The sequence below is a fragment of the Saimiri boliviensis genome, chromosome 1, assembly GCF_048565385.1.
Source record: "Saimiri boliviensis isolate mSaiBol1 chromosome 1, mSaiBol1.pri, whole genome shotgun sequence".
NCBI lineage: Eukaryota > Metazoa > Chordata > Mammalia > Primates > Cebidae > Saimiri > Saimiri boliviensis.
In genome coordinates, this window is record NC_133449.1 from 49,233,328 (window position 1) to 49,257,866 (window position 24,539).

The 24,539-nt window shown below is 37.0% G+C and overlaps 1 protein-coding gene across 1 annotated transcript in view; it reads left to right on the forward strand.

Annotated features, from left to right (window-relative positions):
• The window catches only part of ZC3H6 (zinc finger CCCH-type containing 6), a 64,277-nt gene that overhangs the window by 14,484 nt on the left and 25,254 nt on the right, over positions 1-24,539 (forward strand). The window contains exons 2-4 of the mRNA XM_003942492.4: positions 10,908-11,088; positions 15,583-15,705; positions 23,251-23,530. Coding sequence (XP_003942541.3) covers positions 10,908-11,088; positions 15,583-15,705; positions 23,251-23,530 — 584 coding nt within the window. The remainder of the gene's footprint in view (positions 1-10,907; positions 11,089-15,582; positions 15,706-23,250; positions 23,531-24,539) is intronic.

A 24,539-nucleotide genomic window follows, 5' to 3' on the forward strand; every position in this document is an offset into this window, starting at 1 on the left:
TCATTTGGTTTTTGTTTCAGTTTGGAACCTCTTTAGGTAGAAATTCCTGTTCTGGCAGTCACCTACTTCACTATATTGCACTCTCTCTTCTGGATATTGGTGGTGCTCAGCCCTTTTTTGAACTGCAAACCTTATTAATAAAATAGTTTTCATTTTTTTGAGCATTCCTCTTCTCACACCTCCTGGCCCCCTACCCCTGTCCTACTGGCTTTGATGTAGAGGCTTTTATATGGTGGATCTGGTGGGCTGTTCCCTGAACTGAAACACTTTTTTTTTTTTTTTTTTTGAGACAGAGTCTTGCTCTGTTGCCCAGTCTGGAGTACAGGGGCACGATCTCAGCTTACTGCAACCTCCGCCTTGTGGATTCAAGCGATTTTCCTGCCTCAGCCTCTCAAGTAGCTGGGACTACAGGCAGCGCTGCCACGCCATGATGAAACTCCATCTCTACGAAAAATACGATAATTTTTGTATTTTTAGTAGAGATGAGGTTTCATCATGTTGGCCAGGCTGGCCTCGAACTCCTGACCTCAAGTGATCCACTCACCTCCACCTCCCAAAGTGCTAGGATTACAGGCATGAGCCACTGTGCCCAACCCTGCACCACTCTTTATCAACTTATCTGGGACCTTGAAATGAAATAAGGACCCATTTTCTAGCTTTATTTGATTTTCTAGCTTCATATGGTTAAGTCTTTTTACCTCCTTTTTTTTTTTTTTTTTTTTTTGAGCCAGCATCTCTGTCACCCAGACTAAAGTGCAGTGGCCCAATGACGGCTTACTCTAGCCTTGACCTCCCAGGCTCGGATGATTCTACCACCCCAGCCTCCACAATGGCTGGAGCCACAGGCATGTACCATCACACCTGGATCATTTTGTATATTTTGAAGAGACGGAGTTTTACCATGTTGCCCAGGCTGGTCTCAAGCTCCTGGGCTTGACCAGTTCATCTTTCTCAGTCTCCCAAAGTGCTGGGATTGTAGGCATAAACCACCATGCCCAGCTTTTGAAAAATATGTACAATAAAAAGTTTGGACTGATGTTTTTTGAGCACTTAAAAAAATGCTATTCAATTTAAAAACAAAACAAAACAAAAAGAAACCTGTAACATCTTATAACTCCAAATCCCCTACCATCACCCAACTGGTCTGCCCTGGTGGCCACCGTTTCCTGACAAACATTAAAAAAGCTCCTGAGGAATTGAAGTAAGTCACATTTAGGACCCAGTGACACTGGCCTTGTCTTAGTTCCTATAGGATGTCATACTCTTTTCTGCATAGAAGTTTTCCTCGTCCTATTCCTTTGTTTGCAGGGGTCCTTTCCTTATCCCCTATCTCTCAAACTCCTCATCTCAGTTTATTCACGACTTTCTCAGGGAAAGCCTTCCACACTTCCCTGACAGATGACTTTCCCCTGTTGTGTGCACTCATAGCACCATTTACCTCTTTCATATACTTGTGTTGTTATTTTATATTTATTTGTGTGATTCTTTGATTGTTGTCTATGCTACCCCAAGGTTAAAAGCTCCATGAGAGAAGAAACCATGTTTTCTTCTTATTTTTGTTTACCATTGTATCCCCCTAGAACGTGGTGAATAAATACATGTTAAATGAATGAATGGATTTTCTTTGTTTTGTTTTGCTTTTTAGCTGGAAGGACATAAAATTCTTACATATATTTTTAAAGAATTGCAGCTCTAGATATTTTGGATTTCATCTCTGAATTAAGTCTGAATGTCAGACGATTATATACTTGCACATTAGTACTTTCTTCCTTTACATAATTGCTTTTTCTTAATCGAACTTCGGTAGCGTGCCCTTGGCTCAAATTGGCAAATGCTGTAAGTAATAAAATATTGCATTGATTATATGGGCACTCTTGAGGACAGTGTCTGTCATATCAGGTACTGTCCATTATATCAGGTAGTATTGTCATTATGAGGACTCAGAGGAGAAGTTTCTCCCTGATCTTACTCCCGGAAAAAAAATGTGCTGCTTTAGAGCAACTGGTCTGTTTTTGTCTTGGAAACACTGTTGTCTTAGGTCAAATTTTTGTTTCTTGAAGCTCAAAGCCAGATTTGACACTCATATCTAAAAATTATGTAGGGGTTTCTGGCATACCCTATGCAAACTAATCTCAGTTTTAGTTTCATTTTAATCTCTAGAATTTTAACTGTGATTATTTACATATTTTATAGTTTGTTCAATAAAATACTTTTTTTTTCTTTGAGACAGAGTCTGACTCTGTCAGCCAGGCTGGGATGCAGTGGCACAATCTCAGCTCACTGCAGCTTCCACCTCCCAGGATCAAGAGATTCTCCTGACTCAGCCTCCCAAGTGCTGGGACTACAGTCACCTGCCACCACACCTTACTAATTTTTGTATTTTTAGTAGAGATAGGTTTTCACCATGTTGGCCAGGCTGTTCTTGAACTCCTGATTTAAGTGATCCACCAACCTTGGCCTCCCAAAGTGCTGGGATTACAGACATGAGCCCCCATGCCCAATTCTTGGCATTAAGTTCTGATTAGTTCATTTGGAGACCGGAAATTCTCCCTTTTATTTTATTTTCTGCTTATGTCAGAAAAGCACAGACATTGCTTAACAAAGAGATCTGAGTTGGGATATGAGTGTTTGTTAAGATCAGGGACGTATGGTCAACACTTCTGAGTGCACAGACTGGGAACTTGGCAAAGTTTTATTTTAACAATCCCTTCCCCTATTTTGACCATCCCTTGGTCCTGTAGAAATATAGCAGATGATTATGTATTCACTGCTGTACAGCCTACTACCTTTGTAGGAATTCTGACTGAAGGACTTGGCATTTGGCCTGACTGAATATCAGAATCTCTTTATTTTTCCTTCCTTTGCAAAATGATTTTTTTAATACCATCAGTGAAATAACATCTGTGCACTGGCATGTACAACGCTGGAGATCAGGCATTAGAAGGCTGTGAGACAAGAATAACCAGGATGATGATAAGGAGAGACTGGAAGTCACTTTAGATTGATCACCAAAGATTTCCTTACTTTAACCAGGAGATTAGATCTCAGGGGTCCTTCTGAGTCCACTTTTGATTAGCCAAGTTGTCTTTTCTTTCAGTTTGACTATAGGTCATACTTCCTTGCACATTCATCAGGGAATGTTAGCAATATGTCATATTTTTTCCTTGGTGTGCCATTAAGAAATCTAAAGCTATGTTGTAAACCTGTAACCGCTTGGATTAATTGTTTTAGGTTTGTGATACTTCCAGTGCTTTATGGCTTTATTTATCTTTTCAGTCGGCATTGTTAACTAAGTTTTGATAGCTTTTACAAATTTTATAAGCCCCATGCAGGGGGATCAGTGTACCTTCAGAAACTTCCAAATTAGCATGATCTCCTGGAAGACAACAGAAGGAAGCATCTTAAATCGTCTAATTATTACATTGTTACATAGAGTTATGTGTATATTCAAGTTGGGTTCTAATGAGGCAAATACGAGTAAATATGTTGTTGATTCAGGAAATAAAAACTAGGAAAGCCACATGTAGTTTCAAAAACAAAAGAGGAATTACTTGTAACAAAAGTGAATAAATAAGAAAAGAATTCTCAGTTATCTCTTGGGAAGACAAACCTTGCATAGAGTTCATCAAAAATTGCAAAGGTTGTGATAGGACTATGGAGGACATTACAGTAATTAAAGTATATATTGCCCATATATTTGTACTAAGCCTCATTCCTGAAGGATTTTGTATTTGGGTTGAGGCTTTGACAAATTCTAAGACTGGCTTGATGAGTAAAACAATCAAATAAAAATTGCCATGGCTGTAAATAGTCAAAAAGGGGTAAGCTAAGTTTTTGCAAACTAAATAATTCCAGAGGGTGTAAGAATGTATTGGATAAAAAGACTATTGATACTCATCAGATTTTACCACTGATAATTTTTTTTGTTTTTTTTTTTTGAGACGGAGTTTCGCTCTTGTTACCCAGGCTGGAGTGCAATGGCGCGATCTCGGCTCACCGCAACCTCCGCCTCCTGGGTTCAGGCAATTCTCCTGCCTCAGCCTCCTGAGTAGCTGGGATTACAGGCACATGCCACTATGCCAACTAATTTTTTGTATTTTTAGTGGAGACGGGAGTTTCACCATGTTCACCAGGATGGTCTTGATCTCTTGACCTCGTGATCCACCCACCTCGGCCTCCCAGAGTGCTGGGATTACAGACTTGAGCCACTGCGCCCGGCCTACAACTGATAATTTTTAAAGAGGAACTGTTTCTGAAACTATAAAGTGAAAATGGAGATACGAAAAGCCATCAAAATATAAATGCCCAAGGCCAAGTTTTGAGATAAACAGAAAACCACAAAAACTCATGTCAGGTGGATGGACATGGTCCCAGTGTGACCAGACAGTGTTTTCCTTGAGGGAAAATACCTAGTTTGGTAGGGGTAAGGTAGGGAGTTAGTTTAAGCGTTAATCAAGAGGACTACACATATGCTATTTAGGTTGAGGGAAAAGATGAGAATAGGCATGGGCAAAGCCTAGACGCAATCAAGTTATCTGTCAAGCATTCTGACAGATTCAGACAGTTTATTAATTACATAGACAAATGGATAATCAGCATGGTATCAGCTCATCATGTCCCTCATCCTGTAGGATAACACTGAAACCAAACGGGGCCAGATAGGTTAACATGAGTGACGGGTACTCTATTGCTGAGGAACGGGTTCCATCCTGTAGCTAAGCAACTTTTTAGCCTACAGCTATATCCTGAGGAGTGGCAAGGTGGTGAATCTCAGACCTCATGGAACAAGGGAAGGTGGATGAGAAACTGCCTTCTCGCAGGCTCCCACAAAATATGGAGGTAGGTAAGAAATAGCTTTATAGCAGCACCTCACAAGACTGCCTATCTTTTCATATTCTGAAGGAACACAGGGCATTCCGTCAAGGCTTAGGTCAGCCTATCGCTGGGCTTACCCAAGTGGCCTGTGTGGAGACATGCAAGTTTTCCAGGGCACCAGTACAGAGCAGTTACCCTACCATATCATCCATAGTAAGGAAGAAACGACTGTGAGAATTAGTACAAAAGCATGAAAAGAAAAATGTTACAAATAATCTTTTCAAACATCTAGGATACTTTGTTCTGCTGGTTTTAGAATAAGCAGTCTACTTAATATTAAGTTGTTTGCTTCTGGACTGGAAGGAAATCCTAGAGATTCTGACATGGTCACTTGGTATGTTCTGAAATTGTCTTTTTTTATGGTGTTCATATTATCCCAAGAAATATGCATTCATGAGTAATGTCTTTGTGCTATCATCTATCAGGAGTACTTGTATAGTCTTTTATAGAGGCTTTTGTGTTTCTTCCAGAAGACTCAGTTTCTGATCTGTAGCTTGTAGCAGGAGCCTTTAGGCAAGCATAAGGAAAAAGCAGAAACTACCTGTGGAGGTAAGACTGAATAGTTCAGGTTAATTTATTTTAATAGCCAGCAATATCAGAATGGAAAAAAGTAGAATCCTCTATTAAGGCATAGCAGTTTATAAAAATTTAAATTACCTTAGAATAAGAACATCATAGACGATGAGGGTACTAACCATTTTCAGAGTCTTGAGTTGTTATACCATAGTGTATTATGATTTTCCCCAGTTTTCTGCAATCTAGATATTTAAATCTAGAGAAAAAATATTAACTGTTTTAAAAAATATAACAGCTGGCCGGGCGCGGTGGCTCAAGCCTGTAATCCCAGCACTTTGGGAGGCCGAGGCGGGTGGATCACAAGGTCAAGAGATCGAGACCATCTTGGTCAACATGGTGAAACCCCGTCTCTACTAAAAATACAAAAAAAAATAGCTGGGCGTGGTGGCGCGTGCCTGTAATCCCAGCTACTCAGGAGGCTGAGGCAGGAGAATTGCCTGAACCCAGGAGGCGGAGGTTGCGGTGAGCCGAGATCGTGCCACTGCACTCCAGCCTGGGTAACAAGAGCGAAACTCCGTCTCAAAAAAAAAAAAAAAAAAAAAATATAACAGCTTTATTGAGATATATTTCACATTTAAAGTGTACAGTTCACTGGTTTTTAGTATATTCAGAGTAGTACAATCATTACCACTATTTAATTTTAGAACATTTTCACCGCACCACAAAGTAACCCTGTACCTATTGGCACACACTCCATTTTTCCCCTAATCTACCTGGAAACTCCTAATCTACTTGGTATCTATATAGATTTGCTTAAGAGATAAAATCTTTTAAAATTAATTTTGTTTATTAACTGGAAGTTATTTACTAGTCATTGGTACAAGAACATGAATATGCTCCTTTTTTGAAAAGGACATAATCACTCTATTATGTTGGTTTATGTTAATAAATATCACCTAGATAGAATTAATTGACTTAGGAACTTAACTGTTTGATGTATTATGTTTTTTAAAAAATCTTGTGTTTAGTAAACAAAATAGCTCATATAATAGTATTAAGTTCAAAATCTAGAGAATGATAAGCACTCTTAATTACTTCTGTTACCTCTTCTATTCTTGGAATTTCTCAGTATCACAAGGTTAGTATCTAATACATTACTAAGGTGCTCAATTAAGAAAGCTTTATTTTATTTCGGTGATAGAGCTGGAATTGGAATCCAGCTTTCCTCTCGTGAAATCTCCTTCTCTTTACATTATACGATATATGCTTTCCCCGTGTCCAAAGCTGACTTTTTAAAGGGTTTGGAAGCAGTTCATAGTGTGAATCAGTATTCTTTATTTCCTCTCTTTCTCTCGCATTTTTTGTAGCCATACAAAAATGTACATGTTTAAATCTGCTATTATATGAATGCTGAAATGATAAGTAGGCTAAGGGAAAAGAAAAAACATTTTTAAAACTTGCAATGTTTTATGTCTCATAACAAATATAAACGGCCCATATTTCACACTTAAATAATGTATGTAAAGTAGGACATGAATTTATGGGCATTTTTAGCATGTATACTTTGTTTTTAAATAGCTCTAGTTAAAATACTAAATATGAAGCAGTCATTTCCAGATGTATTTTTTTTTATGCTTTAAGGAGCTCAAGTTGAAGGAGAGAGATAATAAAAGAAAGGATAGACACTCATAGACGTTTTCTTGTCATTTGTGTTTTAAATTTTATTGTGGTATAAAGGTAGACAGCAAAGTACACAATTCTTAAATGTATAACTTGATGAGTTTTTACAAATATATGTAATGTGTATATAGTAATCACCACACAAATCAATATATAGAATATTTAAATACCTCAGAAGTTTTCTTAGTACCCCAATTTTTGTCACTTGCACTCCTGCAAGAGGTAATCACTATTCTGACTTCTGTCATATATTGGTTTGTCTGTTTGTTTTTGAAGTGCATGTAAATTAAGTCACACAATGGTGTCTTGTATCTGGTTTCTTTCACTCCTCATATGTCTCTAAGACTCCTCTATTTTGTTTTTTGTAGCAGTTGTTAATTTTTTCTTTGTAATATTCTGTGATATAAATAGAGCATTATATATCGATATGCCTGTTGATAGAGATTTGTTGTTTATAATTTTTTACTATTATGACTAGAGCTGCTAAAAACATTCTTGTCTTTTGGTGAATATGTGCACTCATATTCTTGGACTGTAAGGTTTTATAGTTTATAAAAGTTCAAAACATTTTAATTGAAATAGCTAGAATGCCAGGACTGCCTCACAAACAGTTTTCAAGTCTGAGTGAATATATACCTTTGATTTATAATAGAAGCTGGGGAAAATTCTAGTGACTTTACAGCCACTTTAGAATGGTATCATATGCCTGTTCAAGAGTGATGGCTATAAACAGTCAGTCAGTAAATACCAAGGTGCCATGCTAGTTGCTAGAGATATCTCTAAAAGACAGTGATACACCCTACATTCACCAATGAGTAAACAAGTCATTTGAAATAATGTACAGAGTGCAATGATAAGAGAAATGAGAGCTATTAGAGGAGTACTTGGAATGAAGCGTCTCAGCTACAACTGGGTAGTAACGGGAGACATCTTGTAGGAAATTACGTCTAAACTGCATCCTAAATAATGAATTGGAATTAGCCAGGTGAAGGACGTATGGTGAGGCCGGTGAGGTAAGCTAGGCATTGAGAGATTTTAGGCAGTTTTTAAGGCTTGTAGACTTGAGAAATTGAAAGTAGCTGGGTAAGCAAAGGGAACCATTGAAGAGTATCTTTTTATTATAGAATATCTCAAATGTGTAAATAATAGAATGAATCCTTATATACATACACATGCCACAGTGTCAGCAGTTACCAACTCATAGCCAATCTTATTAAGACCACACCCATTATCCCTAGAGGATTCTTTGGAAGCATATTTGAGATATTATATCATATCATTGAACATTTATGGCAGGAGAGTGACATGATTAGTTTTGTATTTTAGAAATTACACATACCTGGTAATTCTAAATTACCTTTAAAATGCACACATCATCGTTTAAGTGTTTTTCATTTGCTGCCATTTATACATAGACATTCGCCTTTTTGCGTGTACTATTTGCAGTAGTTTCATTTTTTTCAAACTATAACGATTTGGAAGTATGATTAAACATAAAATTGTTTTATGTATTCATCTTTCCATGTGTATTGGTTGGTTTATTTACATTTTAAAATACTACTAATGAATATTTTGGTTTCTATCTATAAAAATGTCATAATATAAAAGTCAGTTTGTTTCTGGGATTTAGCCTTTATAATCGCAACGATACTAGTATTTGGAAAGGAATTAGATTTATCGTTTTACTATGAATCTTTTTTACAGATTCAAGTTGAGGAACTGTTTGGGTCTTGCATTTTGTTACTATCTATCTGTGAAAATTTGTTTGCTTACTGTTTTCTTTGTTGGTAAAAATTAAATATAGACTGTCTAGGCATGGTGGCTCCTGCCTGTAATCCCAGCATTTTAGGAGGCCAAGGCAGGCAGATCACCTGAGGTCAGGAGTTCAAGACCAGCCTAGCCAACATGGTGAAACCCTTGTCTCTACAAAAATACAAAAATTAGCCAGGCGTGGTGGTGTGCACCTGTAATCCCAGCTACTGGTGGGGGCTGAGGCACAAGAATCACTTGAACCTAGGAGGTGGAGGTTGCAGTGAAACAAGATCGTGCCACTGCACTCCAGTCTGGACAACAGAGTGAGACCCTGTGTCAAAAAAAAATTAATATGGATTGCTTTTATTTTATTAAAAAAATTTTTTTAAGATTAGGAAAAACATTTGTATTAAATATGACCAACAATAATTTGTTTTGAATAAAATGTTTTATACAGATAAGTTTAAAAAAATAGTATGACCTCAATCCAAAAGAAGAACAGTGACACAAACAGGCAAAGTACACAAGCAATATAACAGGCAGGGAAAAATTCAACTTCACTAGTCATCAAAGAAAGTAAAATCTGAGACCTAGTAAGCTAGCAAAAAAAAGCAACTGAAATTCCACCACCAATATTAGTGAAGTTGTAGTAAAACTAATCCACTCGTTCCCTGCTAAAGATGATCTAAATTTGTGGAGCCCTTGTGCAAAGCATCATGGTAATAACGTGTCAAAATTCATGAGCATGGTCATCTATAGACCAGAAATCTCACTCCTAAATAAGCCCCATATCAAGAATAAAATTCAACCAAAGAATAACTTCATGCTAAAAAATGTGAGTTGCTGAGTTATTGGCCAGCAATCAAATGCCCAGCTCTACGTGAATTATTTATGATATAAAATAACTTGACCAAATAAATATACAGCCATGAAATGTATAATCTTTAAGTACAAAATACAGATTGTGGTATACACACCAACTAAAATTTCTGAAAATACATAAGCACAGGAAAGGGAACATACAATAAAGGAAAAAGAAGTTAATATTCAAATGAAGAAATGTTTAATTATTTGATACTGATACAGTATTTTTTAACTTAAAATGAGACAAATCCTTTTGTGCCTTTTGAGGTTTCCTTTTAAGCCACATGCCTATCTTATCTATTTAAATAATTATTTTCTAGAAATAAAAATAGAAGAAAGAATAAGAACTATATGCATAGGGATAAGCCATAGCTGCACCAACTGGATCCTAGATCCTCTTTCCCCAACAGCAGCCCATTTTTGGTTCTTAGATTGCTTTTATTTTAAAACTATTTAGCTATCTATGGGCCACTAAGTTAAAAATACTTTCCTGTAAGTAGAGTATTTCTTAAAGCATTTTAGTTTAATTCCTTTTTTTGAAGGAAGTTTAATAGATGGTAACTGTCGCAGTACTTTGGGATAGCACTGTATTTATTCATGCATTCATCTTGTGAGAATCAGTGATTTTAATCTAAATTAGAGGTTTGCAAACTTTGGCTGCTGAGAATGGTTCTTACATTTTTTTTTTTTTTTTTTTTTTTTTTTAGACGGAGTTTCGCTCTTGTTACCCAGGCTGGAGTGCAATGGCGCGATCTCGGCTCACCGCAACCTCCGCCTCCTGGGTTCAGGCGATTCTCCTGCCTAAGCCTCCCCAGTAGCTAGGACTACGGGCATGCGCCACCATGCCCAGCTAATTTTTTGTATTTTTAGTAGAGACGGGGTTTCACCATGTTGACCAGGATGGTCTCGATCTCTTGACCTCGTGATCCACCCGCCTCGGCCTCCCAAAGTGCTGGGATTACAGGCTTGAGCCACCGTGCCCGGCGGTTCTTACATTTTTAAAGGAATGTTAAATGAAGAAGAATTTGCAACAGAAACCATATGTGGCCTGAAAATGTAAAATATTTACTATCTGTGCCATTACAGAAATTTTTTCAATCCCTGTCTAAATGAATATAACATACATTCTTGGCATATGCCTTTTTTCTTTTTAAAATCTTTCTATCAGATTTGTTTTAGAATTAATATTTGAAAATTAAAGTTTTCCTTTTCTTCTATAGAGAAGATGGCGAATTAGAAGATGGTGAAATAGATGATGCAGGATTTGAAGAAATACAAGAAAAAGAAGCAAAAGAGAATGAAAAGCAGAAAAGTGAGAAAGCCTACAGAAAATCAAGAAAAAAGCACAAGAAGGAAAGGGAAAAGAAAAAATCCAAAAGGAGAAAACGTGAGAAACATAAGGTTAGAATCTTTTTATGCTTTTGATAAATTTTTATGAAATATAAAATACTAAAAATTATGAAGTAGAAGTCATTATTTTATTATAAAACATATGGATTAGATGTTTTTATTTATGTGATTAAACTTTTTAAACAAAGATCATATGAATTATCGTAAAGATTTAAAAAGTAATTAAGTCAAATCTTTTTTTTTTTTTTTTTTTTTTTGAGACAGAGTCTATTGCCCAGGCTTGAGTGCAGTGGCACAATTTTGGCTCACTGCAACCTTGACCTCCCAGGCTCAAGTGAGCCCCTGCTCAGCCTCCTGAGTAGCTGGAACTATGGGTACCATGCAACCACACCTGGCTAATTTTTATATTTTTAGTAGAGGCGGGGTTTCGCCGTGTTGCCCAGGATAGTCTCAAACTCCTAGGCTCAAGTGATCTGCTAAACATGGCCTCCTAAACCTAAACAGTGCTAGGTTTACAGGTGTGAGCCACCATGTTGGGCTTCAGGTTAAATCTTAATGCAGATTAAAATAAACAGTATTTTAATTGATGGAAGATTGTATACATGGATATTGGAAGGTTAAGGAAAGAGAGTTTCATTCTCTACAGATACAGATTAGCAGCATTGGCCTTGTCCATCTGTTTATTTATTTACTTATTCATTTATATGTATTATTGAGTGCTTACTATGGAAACCTTTATACTGTATGCTGAGGGTTATAATAGTGAAACAGTTGGGTCTTAAAGAGATTACATTGCAATGGGAAGGAGAGAGGCAACACACAAATGAAAAAAAAACAAATGCTGTCAAAAAAAAAACAACAACAGAGTACTGGAGGATTTGGGATAGGGAAGAAGGGGAACCTATGCTGACTGAGCAATCACAGAAAAGTTGGCAGCAATGGAGGAGCAGGTTTTGAAACTTCCCTGGATTTCCTCCATTAAAAACACATCAATTAGGATAACACAACCAAAACCTATTGATAACATCTACAAAAAAAAGAAAAAAAAGTTATCTCTGATAAACCTAAAAAATATAAATGATTAGGGCCAAACCATCGATAGCAACAAGACCAGTGTAGTAACAGCATCGGTGCAAATGAAGCAGAGGGAAAGTAAAAGGACTTACAGAAACCAAGTTGCCAACAGATATTCACCTCAAATGGTGCATGGCTAGCCCAGAAACCTCATGAGCCTATCTGAGAACAGCGATAGAAACTGGGAGGGGGCTGTACTACCACCAGTTTATGCTGGGAACCAGTCCAACCCCATATGTGGGTTCCCTAAGTCCCAGCAGTGACGAGGGATTGAGAAGGAAATAAAGACAGAGACATAAGAGTAGAATTTACAGCATGGGTCCAGGGGACCAACACAAGTGTGGGAACCGTACTGGTCATGAGCTCTGGGCTCCAAATGCTTTTATTAGGTGCACAATCTCATTGATCTTATGGGAGTGGAAGGGGAGGGTGAAGCTGTAGGTAAGATAGCCAGGGTGGGGAGAGCACCTGAGATCCTTTTAAGACATGCTAAATTGGTACTCTTGAGTTTATCACTGATTGTTAATTGTTATCAGAGTGCAGCTGCATCAGAAGTATAGCAGATTGAGAGCCACCCAGTCTGACCACTCCCAGTGCATCAAGGGGCTTTTATCTCCTGCGCATTGAGGACATAGAGCAATTAAAATTACTCCATATTCTGAGAATCTAGGCAGAGCCTGAGGTGTTTGGTGATCCTCTGTCCTGCAAGGCTTTTCTCCTCCTTGCCAGTTCCCATCTGCAAAGACCCTCCTAAATCCTTTGAGCAGAGGTCGCCTCCCTCCTCAGAGATCTTTGCATAAGCCTTCTTTAGGGGGCCCTTATATAGTCTCCATGTTGAGAAGACATTTGTGGGACCACAGCAGTATTCCCTGCTCTGCAACCACCTCGAGGTGTTCCCAGGTGTTACTGTGCTCTTGGATGGTCTTTACCTTAGGCCTCCTGTTGCCTCTTGATTTCTAATTAACTGCACCAATAATATAGTTTAGTTCAGTGTATAAACTTAACTGTAAACTTGCTTCTCTGAGCCAAGCAAGCTTATAGCTATTTACATTTAATTAACACAGGTCTCTTCCTGGCCATCTTGACCCACAAGTTTATGCATGAATGTGAGGTGACCACAGAAATTGAATGGTGCTGAAAAGGTCCGGACCTGATGAACGAACGAACCCCTAATAAAAATCAATTAGATCCCTTTCTATGACAGAGTCCCACACTGAGGAGGTAACTGCTGGAGGTAGACTCTACACTGAGAGACAGGCATATAGGACCAAGGAAAGAAATTGTCAGATAACGAATGAGGGAAAGAAGCAGAAGAGACATAGCTCAGAAAATAGCCATATTTTTGAATGCTTCATGCTAACATCAGAAGAGATAACCCTAGAGCCATGAAGCCAGGAAAGCTTTCTTGGCCCATTCCATCTATTTTTTTCACATTAGCAGCAAGATAGGACTGTGGTCACATTCCATGGTTGTTATTTTGAAATAAAGATAATGAAGAGAATAAGTCTTCTGGAAAAGAAGGAATACCCACAAAGCATATGAAAAATTTAACCTAATATTTTATTTTTATTTATTTATTTTTTTAAGACAGGGTTTCACCACGTTGGTCAGGCTGGTCTTGGACTCCCGACCCCAGGTGATCCGTCTGCCTTGGCCTCCAAAGTGCTTGGATTACAGGCGTGAGCCACCATGCCTGGCCTAACCTAATATTTTGAAATGACAAAAAGTTAAGAAAACAATTTAAGCCATGATCAAACAGCATGAATAATAACAAAACAAAGCAAACAAAAAGGAAGTACTTAATAAAGTTATGAGCAGAGTTTTAATGAATTAGAATGAAAACCAGTAGTTTTTAAAAAAAGGTTAACAACATATATATCATTGACCAAACCAATTAATAATAAAAAGAAAAGGAGAAAATGTATATGCTGAGGGTGAAATAACTATAAAAAAGAAGAAATTAAAATAATAGGAAATCCATGTTATAATTTTATGAAAATAAATATAAAAACCAAGATGAAATGGAAAATTTTCTAAAAAGTACTACCTAACAAAATTAATTCCAGAGAGTCAAAAAATCTGAGACTTTTTGGAGTTTGTAATCTATCCTACCAAGAAACACAAGGACCAAATCTTTTCAGAGCATAATTCTATTAGTATTTTTTTCAGTGAAAGGTTTTTCGTAGAGCTGGAGCTGACTTCTGATAGCGACTGAGCAAACTGGGCTTTTAAATAGACACTATTTTAAACCCTAGCCAAGAATGATTAGATATTAAAGTTGAAGCATTTGACGCATAATTATAAAAAGATTTCTTCATATCACCTATCAAATCAATAAAGGCAAAAGCAATAAAACCATAAAAACCAAACTCCAGACCATTTAGGAACAAGATAGAGGAAAGCAATTTGTCTTTCCTAAAAGAACATTTAAGAAATGGGGTAGAGTAAAACAAATCCTTCTAAGAGCATCAGAGTTCAATCGTTTCAGCAAATTTGTACTGAGTCTGTAGTACAGGTGGTGCTGGACTTACACGACCACGGGACGGCCGTAACACGACTTGGTCGTCAGTTGAGTAGGCCACATGTACAGTTGAAATGGTGCACGCGGAGATGGTAGTGCTGCCAGAAGCTGGTCCGCACTGTCGTACGCCCAGCTGGGCAACGTTTGCCCTGCCAGACGCAGAGCAGTCGTGGCTAGTGATTGTGGTCGTAAAGTCGAATGGTCGTAAGTTGCATAGGTCGTAAGTCGATCACTACCTGTAAATCTAGATGCTGGGAATGTAAGGATGACAGTACACAGAGCCAGTGTCTTCATTGCCAAGAAATTTAAGAACTGTTTAAAGAGAATGCTCAAGTTGGGAAAGTAATCATTTTGACCAGATGGAGGAGATTTGGTCATTTTTTTGGAAATTATATTAATACTTGAAAAAGCTTACTCTTGATATTTGTTAGTCATTATCAATTACTTATGCTTTTCATTTCACTTTTGTTCTATTTTGTGGACCAGATTTATTTCATTTTTGTAATTAGTAATGTTTTGGTATCTTTTAGTTTTCGAGTACTCCTGTAATAGAATAAGAACTCCAAAGCCATTTTAGGTAAAAACAAATTAATACATACTCTACTCATATTCTAGGACCCTTTTTGGTGATCCAGGAGCCAATTTTACTTTATTTAGGGTTAGCTTAAAAGTAGTTCATTTTAGAGCACACGGGCAGAGTATTTCTCTTTAGGTCAAAGGAATGATAAGGAAAATGTTATAGTCTCTGAGCAGAGAGGAAGATGTACTTTCTTCTCAGAAACCCTTAGCAAAGTTAGAATGGTGGTGGCGTTTTGAACAAGAATTTTTCAGTAGTACTTCAGAGTCTTCTGGAATAATATAATATACTGGTTGGTACCTCTGGCTAAAACAAGCTTATCTAATTACTTCCTTTTGCAAATGTAACATGTCTGTCTTTTCCCTCTCTTCAGCATAATTCCCCATCTAGTGATGATAGTTCCGACTACAGCCTTGATTCAGATGTTGAACATGCAGAAAGTTTCCATAAAAAAAGAACTGGTTTCTACAGGGATTATGACATTCCATTTACTCAGGTATTGACATTTTGTTGTTTTGTGATAAAACATAGATAGCATAAAATGTACCATTTAAACTCTTTTAACTGTACAATTCAGTGGTATTAAGTATATTCACAGTGTTGTTCAGTCATCACCACTTAACCCATTTCTAGAAATTCTTGATCATTCCAAACAGAAACTCAGCACTCATTAAGCAATAATACCTTATTTTCCCCTGCCCCCAGCCACTGGAAATCAGTATTCTATTTTCTGTTTCCGTGGATTTGCCTGTTCTAAGTATTTCATGTAAGTGGAATCATACAGTATCTGTCCTTTGGTATCTGGCATATTTCACTTAGCGTAATATTTTTAAAGTTCATCCAAGTTGTAGCATGTGTCAGAATTTCATTACTTTTAAAGGCTGAATAATATTCCATTATATGTATACATCACATTTTGTTTATCCATTCATATATTGATGGACATGTGGATGTCCATCAAAAAAAGCTTCTGCTTTTTGCTATTGTGAATCATGCTGCTTATGAACATGGGTATACAAATACCTTTTCAAGACTTCTTTCAATTTATTGGGGTATATATTTAGAAGTAGAATTGCTAGATCATATGGTGATTCTATGTCCAACGAACCATGAAACTGAGGAACCATGTAACTGTTTTCCACAGTGGCTGCACTATTTTATATTCACACTAGTAATGCCTGAGGGTTTCAATTTGTCTACATCCTTGCCAACACGGTTTTTTTTTTTTTTTTTCTTTTGGAAACAGCAAATAGGTATGAAGTGACATTTCTTTGTGGTTTTGAGTATTGCCCTTTTAAGAGAAAAAACAAACTTTCAATTTTATTCTTTCTGGTATTTTTTCAGACATATGCTATAAATTTGAAATCTTTGCATATAAAGAATACATAATGTATTAATTTGCTAGAGCTAACATAACAAAATTCCGTAGACTGGGTGGCTTAAGCAATAGAAATGTATTTTCTCACAGTCTGAAGTCTAGAAGCCCAAAATCAAGGTGCCAGCAGCGTTGGTTTCTTTTGAGGACCATAAGGGAAGGATCTGTTCTAGGCTTCTCTCCTTGGTTTGTCGATGGCCTCCTTCTCACTGCTTTGTCCTTACTTACGTCATCATCCCTCTGCGCACAGGCACCCCTGGTGTCTGTCTGTGTCCAAATTTACTTTTATTGTAAGGACAGCAGTCAAACTCGATTAGAGACTACTTTAACAGCCTCATTTTAATTTAATCGCCTCTTTAAAGGCCCTATCTCCAGATATACAATATCTTGTTCTGGGCAAGTAACGATGCTCTCAGAAGCACTAGGAAGTATTCAGATCAGTGTGCACTTCTCTGAAAAGACCCAGAGTTTGAGTTTTCATTTTTGCCAGTTTGTCACTGTTCTGGTCTGCAAGAGTACTATTGTTTCTCCTAACTTGGTGTCGCTAATCTCTTGTGAGTTTAGAAACCAAAATACTATTTTTGTTAGAGTTATTTCTATTGTCTGACACTGTTGCCACCTTTATAGTTGAGATTGCTAAGTGACGATTAAATAAATGAGGTTTTATTAAAATATCTTCTCTTAAAATTTGAAAAGAATTCTACACTAGTTAATAATTTTAGCTAGTTAGGTAAATATCAGAATGTTTATATAGTCAATATAGCTAGTGATTTTAGAGTCAGTGCTTGTTGCTATTTCTCAGAACATTTTTATAACTATTCATTAAAAGTATTTTTACCACAAATGACAAAACTTTTAATTCAGCAACACTGATACGGTACTTGCAGTTCATCATTTGCAGTTAGATTTATTCTTTAGAAATATTCAAAATTCAAAAAGACTTTTACAATGAATGAAAAGATGCTCAGGATATGCATTATTATTTCATGTAAGAAGACATTTGAAAATGTCAAGGTTCTGGATTCATAAGTTGTCACTGAAAGTAACCGCAAAGAGGAAGTTCCAAATATTTAAAATAGTGGCAGCATTATTGTAATAAGTACATAGGCTTCTATGTGGCCACTGTGGGAGACAAAATCAATTTGTATGTATAAACAATAGTTCATCTGAAACAGCTTATGTTGGGAAAGAAAGAAAAAAACAAACCAAAACAAAAAAATAAAAAATAGTACAGTTGTTTTAGGTATCTCACATTTTTTAAACATTATGCAGTTATTTATTGTTAATAAATACATATTATTAATATGACATTGACTATCATATGTCCCTATAGACATCCTGTTAGTATTTTTGCTTCAAAAAATCAGTTAAAGAAATTAAGAAAAAGGATAGTCTTTTATATTTATCTACATTTCATTTTTAGTGTTCACTTTTTTGTAGAAATCTGAGTTTCAATGTGATACCATTTTCCTTTAACCAGATGGACTGCATCGTTTAGCCTCTGTTTAGCATATCTTATAGCACAATTTGCTATCAGTAAATTCTCTCAGCTTTTATTTGTTGGGCCAATGTGTTAATTTTACCCTCTTTTTTTTTTTTTTTTTGAGACGAAGTTTCACTCTTGTTACCCAGGCTGGAGTGCAATGGCATGATCTCCGCTCACTGCAACCTCCGCCTCCTGGGCTCAGGCAGTTCTCCTGCCTCAGCCTCCTGAGTAGCTGGGATTACAGGCACGCGCCACCATGCCCAGCTAATTTTTTTTATTTTTAGTAGAGACAGGGTTTCACCATGTTGACCAGGATGGTCTCGATCTCTTGACCTCGTGATCCACCCGCCTCGGCCTCCCAAAGTGCTGGGATTACAGGGCGTGAGCCACTGTGCCCGGCCCTTTTCCCTCATTTTTAATAACTTTTTATTTTGGCATAATTTCAGGCTTACCAAAAAGTTGCAAGAATGTTACTAAGAACTCTTTTTTTTTTTTTTTTTGAGACGGAGTTTCGCTCTTGTTACCCAGGCTGGAGTGCAATGGCGTGATCTCGGCTCACCGCAACTTCCGCCTCCTGGGTTCAGGCAATTCTCCTGCCTCAGCCTCCTGAGTAGCTGGGATTACAGGCACGTGCCACCACACCCAGCTAATTTTTTGTATTTATAGTAGAGACGGGGTTTCACCATGTTGACCAGGATGGTCTCGATCTCTCGACCTCATGATCCACCCGCCTCGGCCTCCCAAAGTTCTGGGATTACAAGCTTGAGCCACCGCGCCCGGCCACTAAGAACTCTTGTATATCCTTCATCCAGATTTCCCAGTTAACATTATACTAGATACGCTTAACTTAATCTTTTCTTCTCTAGTCTTCTCTTCCTTTCAGAGAGATCTAATTTGCCTTTTTTAAAATTTTATTTTTATTTTTTAGTGATAGGGTCTCACTCTGTCACCCAGGCTAGGGTGTAATTTGCCTTTACCCGTCTATTAAGTATTTTTCATACCTAGACATTTGATTCTTTTAAAATCTTCTAAGTCATTTTTAAAGGATCAACTTCCCTGGTGAAATTCTCATACTGTCTTTTACTTGAAAATAGCAGACTTCAGATATAAATAAATTTCTGTATCTGAAGTCTGTATTTCTTTTCTTTTCTTTTTTTTTTTTTTTTGAAACAGTCTTACTCTGTCACCCAGGCTGGAGTGCAGTGGCGTCATCTTGGCTCGCTGCAACCTCCGCTTCCGGAGTTCAAGCGATTCTCTTGCCTCAGCCTCCCAAGTAGCTGGGACTATAGGCATGTGCCACCATGCCCGCCTAATTTTTGTATTTTTAGTAGAGACAGGGTTTCACCATGTTGGCCAGGCTGGTCTTGAACTCCTGACCTCAGGTGATCCACCTACCTCAGCCTCCCAAAGTGCTGCGATTTTAGGCTTGAACCATCATGCGTGGCCTGAAGTCTGTGTTTCTATTGCCTGTTATTTTTTGCTGGTTCTCTTTCCTGTGATCCAATCTCTTCATAGGCCTATTTTTGTTTTCAGTTTTTTCTATTCTGTGCTGAGCATTGTATTTGCAAAATATAGTGCATTTTGTGGAAATATTTTTAGGCCTAGGATGATGTTTTTTTCACTCAAAAAAGATTTTTACTTCTGCCAGATTTCTGGTGACCCTTACAAACTTTATTCCAATTTCAGGATTTGAGACTTCTGGGCTACCCAGATTCCTGAAGGCTGGGCTGCAGTCTCTGATTCACATTTTGAGATCCCCTTGTAATTGAGGATGGGGATTACTAAGCTTCTACCTTTTCCAGACTCTGAACTCCACCTTTTGTTTACCATAGACAACAGAGACAGTCAAAAGTGCTGTTGGATCTTTCAGCTGATTCTTCCTGATGGGGTTATACTCTCGGAGCAAATGCAGCTCCAAATGCTGCCCACTTCTCAGGATTTTCGTCTACTCTATGGGTATTGGTCTAGTAATCCTTCACTAATTTGTTAGCTGTCTGATGTCTACAAACAGATTTAAGAAAATATTTTGTCTATCTTTTCTACTTTGTTAAGCGGGACAATTAGTCTGAACTACCCAGTCTGCTATTATAAGAAGAGAAAGTTCAATACCATTTCTTTCATATATATATTTTAGAGTTGACTCATTGAGAATTAGATTATAACCTAACTACATCTAAAAATCCCATTTTCTTAGGTAACAGGTATCTGCTATATAACTTCTACAGTTGCAGGGCAGAAATAGAATACACTGTTAACATCTAGCAGTTAAATTAGAGGGCTTAATATGTAGCTACCTTTTTCCTCATCTTTTTTCAGGGCCTCCTATTTCTTTATTTTTTTCCAGTGATTGCTGGAGGCCCATTTTTGTTTTACAGAAACTAGATCTGTCACATTCTAGCAGTTTGTATAGCCTAATAATCAGTCGATAAAGTGATTAGAAAAGCTATCTATTCTCAAAAAAAAAAAAAAAAAGAAAAAGAAAAAAGAAAAGCTATCTATTTTGGTGGAATTTATTCTCTTTTTCATGTATCTTCTCTTAGTTGGGCTTGAAGAAATGCTTGCTAGACTCTTGCCCCTGAGTGCATTTTGTTCATCCCAGTGATGAGTATGTGAACCATAAGGGAGAATTTTTCTATTCTAGAAAAGTGGGGCTGCTCTATAACCCTTCATTCATTTCATGCTTCCTGGAAAACTCACACCACATGGGTGGCACTCTGACTCAAATGTGAAAGACCTTAGCAGTCCACATTAGAAGTCTTTAGCCACAGAAGAAGCCATGGGCTAGAATGTGCATCCTTAGGAGGATATTAAGAATATTTACAGTTGGGAAACTAGGGAGGAGGTAGATGAAAGTTTAGGGATAATTCTGCTTAAAAAAGTAGGAATGCAGAGATTATTTTTATAAACCCATGCAAATCAAAGAACTGAATTAATATTAAGAATTTAAAACTTCCTTTTTTTTTTCTTTGAGCTGGAGTTTTGCTCTTGTTGCCCATGCTGGAGTGCAATGGCCCAATCTCAGCTCACCACAACCTCCGCCTCCAAGGTTCAAGCGATTCTCCAGCCTCAGCCTCCTGAGTAGCTGGGATTAGACACATGCATCACTACACCCGGCTAATTTTTTTGTAGTTTTATTAGAGGTGGGGTTTCTCCATGTTGGTCAGCCTGATCTGGAACTCCCGACCTCAGGTTATCTGCCCACCTCAGTCTCCCAAAGTGCTGGGATTACAGGCGTGAGCCACTGCGCCCAGCCAACATTTAAAACTTCTATGAGAAGCATCTAATCTCCGGAGAAAAATTTGTACTCATCTATTAACAGAGTAGTCTTCAATCATAAATCATTGAAATATATCAAGTATCAATATAACCACAGTTTTAATAAAAGAAAATATAAGCATCATTTAACTAATCTTCAACTAATCTAAGCAATTATTTTTTGCTTTAGTTTTCATAGTGGCTTTTAAAAAATGTCAGAAACACTGTGTTTTGGCTAGAATTGTAAATTCCCTTCTGAACTTCTGAAGTGCTAGACTAAGAACTGAGTTTATAAACTTTTAAAAGGTAGTACTTAAAACAATAAAAAATATAATACAGTGTTTTTAAAATTTAAAATTGATAAATTGATTTTCTTGATTAGTTATACATTTTTTCTCAATTTTATAATTAGAAAGATCTAATAACTTTGCTGCATTTAATTAAATACATAGTCTCATACTGGTATTTTGCCAGAGTGGTATTTTTTTTATTTTTTTATTTTTTTATTTTATTTATTTTTTTTTTTTGAGACAGAGTCTCAGTCTGTCATCCAGGCTAGAGTGCAGTGGTGCAATCTTGGCTCACTGCAACCTCCTTTTGTCTCCTGAGTTCAAGCAGTTTTCCTGCCTCAGCCTGCTGAGTAGTTGGGACTCAGGCGCACACCACCACATTCAGCTAGTTTTTGTATTTTTTGGTAGAGACAGGGTTTCACTGTGTTGGCCAGGCTCTTCTCAAACTCCTGACCTTAAGTAATCCACCTGCCTTGGCCTCCCAAAGTGCTGGGATTACAGGCATGAGCCACCATGCCTGGCCAGAATAGCATTTTCATATCACATTTAAAAGGCACTAAGCTGGCCAGGTGCTGTGGCTCATGCCTGTAATCCCAGAACTTTGGGAGACTGAGGTGGTCAGATCACAAGGTCAGGAGTTCCAGACCAGCTGGTGAAACCCGTCTCTACTAAAAATACAAAAATTAGCTGGGTATGGTGGCGCACGCCTCTAGTCCAAGCTACTCAGGAGCTGAGGCAGGAGAATCGTTTAAATCCGGGAAACAGAGGTTGTGGTAAGCTAAGTTTGTGCCATTGCACTCCAGCCTGGGCAACAGAGCAAGACTCCCACTTAAAAAAAAGATGCACTAAGCTAAAGATGAATTATGGTTCGGATTTTTCTAGATCCTTGAGTTGTAATTATGTGCAAATTTTCTTCCTTTATTATAAAAAATTTCAGAGGATACGATAGAACTAATGAAAATACGTCAGTGAATAGAGACAAACCTGAATACTGTCATTACATAAACTTCTAGTACTAAAGTGTATTCTTTGTTTTCACATGCTTTAATAAGGAAGCAATAAACTTAAAAATGTTTATTGTAATAAACAGTTTCTAGTGAGCAATTTATTCACTAGATGTTTTTCTCTATTAGGGAAAGCTCTGTTTTTTTCTGTTAGACCCTTGATACACACATTTTCTTTTTACAAAATTTTCCACACGTTTAGTTTTTTATTAAATATAATGTTATTTGAGAATTTTCCAGGGTTAGGAGAAATCACATTTTCCACACTCCCCGACTCCAAGCTATTTTACTATCTTTTCTTTATTTTCAAAAAGGCCTTTCATTTTCTGGAGGAAGAATTTATGTATGATGGTATATATTTTTACTTTTTCCTGTATGTAAGATATTGAGACACAGAACATAGAAAACAAAGGCTAAAGCATAAAGATTACAAGATTTAATTATTTCAGCGTAATCTTTAGGCTTTTGAACTTAGTATTATCATAGGTAAGTACTAATCAAGTCAGAACTAATAACTATCCCTTCTCCTTCTTTATCCAAACTTGCTGAAGGAGAAAAGGACGTCCTGTGCTACTGTTACTTGCTGTATATAATTGAAAAATCCTGATAATGATTGTCCATTTTCACTTAGCGTGGACATATATCAGGAAGCTACATGACATCAAAGAAGGGTCAACATAACAAAAAATTTAAAAGTAAAGAATATGATGAGTACAGTACTACCTACAGTGATGACAACTTCGGTAACTACAGTGATGACAACTTTGGTAACTACGGTCAGGAAACAGAGGAAGATTTTGCCAATCAGCTGAAACAATACAGACAAGCTAAAGAAGCCTCAAATACTGCTTTAGGGTCATCATTTTCTAAAGAATCAGGGAAAAAACAGAGAATGAAAGGAGTTCAGCAAGGTAAGTTTGAAATTACAGTCTGCCTTAGAATATGAGAACCTTATTAAAACAGGAAGCTATGGAGTAAAAACTTAGAAACTTCTTATCCCCTCTCAAGATTAGCTTATTATTGTAGAACCTAAATTCATTTTCTTTTATTTTGTAGACCTTGAGAACAAAATCTAGAAATATTTCAATCTGTATGATATATGAAAATTTAGTTGGAAAGATATTCTAATAATTTAAAAATACATAAAAATTTAATACAACTTGTTTATGTTTTTCCCCTTGCTTCTATGTGATATCAGTATACAGTTGTCTTGGCCACTGTACGTATTGCTTTAAATTTAGAGCAGAAAGAAGAGAATTCTGGGAAGCTATTCTTATATTAGGATTTAAAATACAGCAGTCATTTTTGCCAAGCACATGTGCATGGACTATTAACATCCTTTAAAATTGGAGATAAAAACATAATCTAAAGACATTTTTACACTGATTACCTGTTTGTCTGCTGTATTGAATTACATGGTCCTTGGAGAGACCAGGACAAGTTGCTAGCTGTTGACAGTAAGTGAAGAAACCATGTATGGGGCATGTAAGGCTCAAATCAGCCTTAACTATTGGCTAGTCAGTATGTCTGCTTCAGGAAAAGTGGAGCAATATGAGACTGAAATGAAGTAGTGAGGAGCCACACTCTATAAAACTACCCTTTAATTATCGTTGCATACAGGAATCAGTTATGAGTAAATTTGGTTATTTCTATGACTTTATTTTTTTCTTGATTTTCCAGCAAAATGTCTTTGAAAAATATTAACATAGGCTTTAGCTGAAATAAAGGGAAAAGAATTTTTCTACACGTATGTTGTTGCACTGAGTAAGTTTGGTCCTATAGTCTAGATGTTGTGGTATCAGGGATCATCCCACTTGGAGAATAAGGGTAACGTAGAGAAGTCTTGCTCATCCCTTCCCACCTGGGGCTTTTCTTTTCAAGCTGCTACTTGTTTGTCCTCTTAAAGAACTGAGTATTGGC